Source organism: Apteryx rowi, unplaced genomic scaffold (genome assembly GCF_003343035.1).
Source record: "Apteryx rowi isolate R43461 unplaced genomic scaffold, aptRow1 scaffold_43, whole genome shotgun sequence".
Lineage (NCBI taxonomy): Eukaryota > Metazoa > Chordata > Aves > Apterygiformes > Apterygidae > Apteryx > Apteryx rowi.
The window spans coordinates 331,688-335,525 of NW_020450683.1; the positions used below are offsets into that span (position 1 = coordinate 331,688).

General features: G+C 71.7%; 1 protein-coding gene across 1 annotated transcript in view; it reads right to left on the reverse strand.

Annotated features, from left to right (window-relative positions):
* LOC112971146 (peptide methionine sulfoxide reductase MsrA-like) overlaps window positions 1-3,558 on the reverse strand; it is a 13,461-nt gene extending 9,903 nt beyond the window's left edge. Inside the window, exons 1-5 of the mRNA XM_026076260.1 lie at window positions 3,486-3,558; window positions 1,796-1,864; window positions 1,436-1,555; window positions 662-766; window positions 98-204 (exon numbers count right to left, since the gene is read on the reverse strand). Coding sequence (XP_025932045.1) covers window positions 98-204; window positions 662-766; window positions 1,436-1,555; window positions 1,796-1,864; window positions 3,486-3,558 — 474 coding nt within the window. The remainder of the gene's footprint in view (window positions 1-97; window positions 205-661; window positions 767-1,435; window positions 1,556-1,795; window positions 1,865-3,485) is intronic.
* Window positions 3,559-3,838: the final 280 nt, after the last annotated feature.

Sequence of the window (3,838 nt, forward strand, 5' to 3'; positions counted from 1 at the left end):
CCAACTGGGCCAGAGCAGAACCTGCTCCCCTCCCCCCAGAAAAAAGCCCCAGGGAGGGTCTTTCTGCCCCAAAATCAGGGCCCGTGCCCCCCCCTACCTCCTGGTAAGCTGCCATGCTCCGGCGGGCGGCTTCGCCCTGCTCGGGGCCCAGGGTGTAGATGACGGAGCGGTACTGGGTGCCCACGTCCTCCTGCTGCCTCATGCCTGGGGGGGGGTGGGAAAGCACCCGGCAGGGGGTTACGGGGCACCCGCCGAGCCCCATCCCACCGGGAGGCAGCACCCACCCTTCGGCGGATGGGGAAACTGAGGCACGGGGGGGGGGGCACAGCTGCAGAGGCGACCCCGGGAAGGGGCAGCGTGATGGTGGGTGCAGCACGCTGTGACATCTGGGGCTTAATCCTGCCTCGGCTCTGCACCCCCCCCCCAGCCCCAGGGCTGGGCCCTTCTCCGTGCCTCGGTTTCCCCATCCTGCCCTTCATGGCTTGCAGGGAGCCGGGACTGGGGGACCAGGGGGGATAAGAAGCCCTGGGTCTCTACGCCCCCCGCACAGAGCACCAAGGGACGGAGATGCAAAGCCCCCTCCTCGGAGCTGGTTTGGGGGCAGCCCCCAGGGCCGAACCGGGGCCCGGCGCCGCCGTCCGGCCCCACGGTTCGGCCCTACCTTGCGTGGGGTCGTGGTTCTCCCAGAAGAGCTTGAGAAGGTCCTCGTAGCTGATCTTCTGGGGGTCGAAGACGACCCTCACCACCTCGGCGTGCCCRGTCAGCCCTGCGGGGCGAGAGCGAGCCCTGCACCCCCGTCCCGCCGGGCCCCCGGCTCCGCTTGCCTGGGGGCCAGGAGGGGGGCTGTGGGGGCAGAGCCCCCCCCCACGTGCTCCTTATCCCCTGCTGCGAGCTCCGTGCAGCCTCCCGCAGCCCCAGGAGCTGGGAGACCCGGTGGTGAACCCCCCCGGGGAGGGCAGCCAACGCGCCCGCCTGCTGGGAGCTGAGAACTGGCCAATTCGTCAAACTCGTGCAAACTGGGAGTGTCGGCTAAGGTTGCACTGAGGGTGCCCGACGTCTCCCGGAGGGGCTCCGGCACCCCGGGAGCTCCCAYTCCCCTTCCCCTCTGCCCGCTCCCCCTCCGCGTTGTGTTAAATCCCCRGCCGGAGACGGCAGCCGCGGATAATATTTCTTGCAGACGGATAATCCTCCGCAGTGCCCGCCGCAAGAYGTTTCTCCGCATAAGCCAGGCAGCCGTCTGCCCAGGCTGGGGGGAGATTTGGGGGGGCTGGGATGGGGGGGGCTGCCCGCATCCCGGGAAGCAAACCCAAGGCCCGGCCCCGGGGTGAGGAGGGGGGAACCCAGCGCCGGGACCCGCGGAGCCGAGCGGGACCCGCGGGGGCGCAGGAAGCCCAGCCGGAATCGCCCCGCCTGCCCCGACGGCGCCGACGGCTACCTGAGCGGACCTCTTTGTAGGTGGGGTTGGGGGTGAAGCCTCCGGCGTAGCCCACCTGGGTGGAGAAGACCCCCGGCGTCTTCCAGAAGAGCCGCTCCGCTCCCCAGAAGCACCCCATGCCTGCGGCACGGAGACGGCAGCGAGGAGAGGGCGGCTGGGCGGTCCCAGCCGGGCGCCCATCACCGTGGCTCACGTCGGGGCGGCCCCCCCACCGCCCCGAGGGCTCCCCCCGGCCGGGAGAGCACAGGGAACGGCTCCGAGGGAGTTGCCTCCCCCCCGGGCGCCCAGGCCTGGATGCTCGGGATCCCCGCTGCTGCCAGGATCCCCCCCCCCTCCCCGGCAGCGGGGGAAATCACTCACCGAAAATCGCCACCTGCATCTCGGCGGGGAACGGCGGGAGCGTGGGGTTCCCGTTGACAGCATGCGTGGCTGGAAGGGGGGGACACGCGGGGTCAGGCCCCCCCCCAGCCCGTTTCGGAAGCACCCGGCCGCGTCCCCTCTGCTCGCAGCTCCGACACGGCCGTGGGCCGCCGATCGCAGCCCCTGCTCGATGCAGGGCCTGGGGTCTGGGCACCGGAAAGCCGAGGAAAACCCATCCACCATCCCTCAGTCTCAGAGGCGGAAGAGGGACCAGCGGGATCTCGCCGGTGCCGGGGGAGCAAGGCTCATCCCCCCACCGCGGGGCCGTGCAGCTCCGTCTGCTGCTTGTGTCCCCGGGGAGCYGGGGAGCCGGGAATGGGGCACCGCTAGGAGGAAACCGGTGCAAAACGGCAGCAGCCTCTGCTCCGCGATCCCGCTTCCCCCCCCCCCAGCAGCAGGCACTGAGCGGGGCCATCCACGTCCCCTCCAGCTCCCCGTCCCGCCTGGCTCCTGCACGTCCCCCTCATCCAGACCCTGATCTTGACCCTGACCCAGCGGGGGGGGGTCACGGGGGGCTGCAGCCTGCTGGGGGGACGCTCTGGCTCCCCGCGGGGCCGCGGTGGGGGACTCGGGCCTGGGAGCGGGCTGTCCTGGGGGGACGGGGCCGGCGGGATGGGAAGGAGGGAGGGAGGGAGGGAGGCTGCTGGGCATCCCTCCCCTCCTCCGGGCTGCGTCTCCTAGCAACCCCCTCCGTTGCCATGGCAAACACGTCCCCCATCCGCATCCCCATCCCACCCGGCCAGCCGCGATCCCGGCAGGGGCTCGTCCTGCGGCAGGGCCCCGGCCGTGGCTGCGCCCAGGGGTCCCGCTGGCCTCCCTGGCCCTCGGGGCGGTGGGATGCTCCAGGGGCTGGGATGCCCCTTTTCCCCCGCGGGCTGCGGGCATCCAGGAGGARTAACTCAGTGCACCGCTGACTTTGCTCCGGCAGGCACGAGGCTGGGCCTGCGCCTCGGGCACCGGCCTCCCATGCCGGCACGGGGCATCCCGGTGCGTGACCGGAGCCCTCGTTGCTGCCGAGGCCCCTCCAAAGCCAGGAGGTGTCAGGCCCGGCCGCGTTTGGTGACACACCGGCTCCCATCAGCGCTTTGCCACGGGGTGCCTGGCCAGCAGCAAAGGGAAGCTGAGACCTGGCCRCTTGTGACACTGGTGGAGCACTAACATCCCCCTGTCCCTGCCCTMTTCCGTGCTCCCCACTTCTGGGGAGTCCAGGGACCCCCCCCAGCCCTCTGTGTCCCCCACTGTCCCCAGTGAGGCCTCGCTGGAGGTGCAGTTGTCCCCATCAGCAAACCAGAGGTTTGTTGCATCCCTGTGGGGCCAGAGGAGCCTGGCCCCCCCCCTGCCCCCCCCCAGGCATGTCCAGGTGACAGTGACCAGCCTGGGAGGGGGAAATGCCTGGATAGGAACACCCCGACCCTGCGGCAGCCACGGTGCCAGGGACACTGCGGCTCCCTGCCCTGGACTTCACCCTCCCACCAGGCTCCGGGGCCGCTGCCACCCCCCCCCCCAGCGCAGACGCCACCGGAGCAGCCCCCCAAAACCGAGTAGGGCTCAACCGGGTGTCAGCCCCCTCCCCGTCCCCAGGGAGCCCCCCGCCGCCCGGCTGGCTCGTCGCACCGGCAGCCCGGGATACCTGCCACCGGCAGCCGCTCTGCTCTGCCCGGCAGAGCCTCCGCGGGGCTGGGCAGCACCGTGTGCCCCGGCATCGTCCCCGCTGGGACGTGAGCCGTCCCGGCTGAGCTGGCTGCAACTTTGGACTGGGAGGAGGGACCTGCTGGGAGGGGCGCTGGGCAATGCTGGGAGGGAGCCAGTGCGCCGCTGGAGAGCCTGGCGTCCCCATCCCGGGGGCCCACGCTCCCTCCGGGGTCCGGCTGGATGTTACCGYGCATCCCGGGAGCAGGAGGAGGCCAGACAGGGTCCATGGCTGGGCAAGGCGCCGAGGCTGCCCGAGGCCATCAGACGCCCCGGCGGTGACATCGAGGTCTC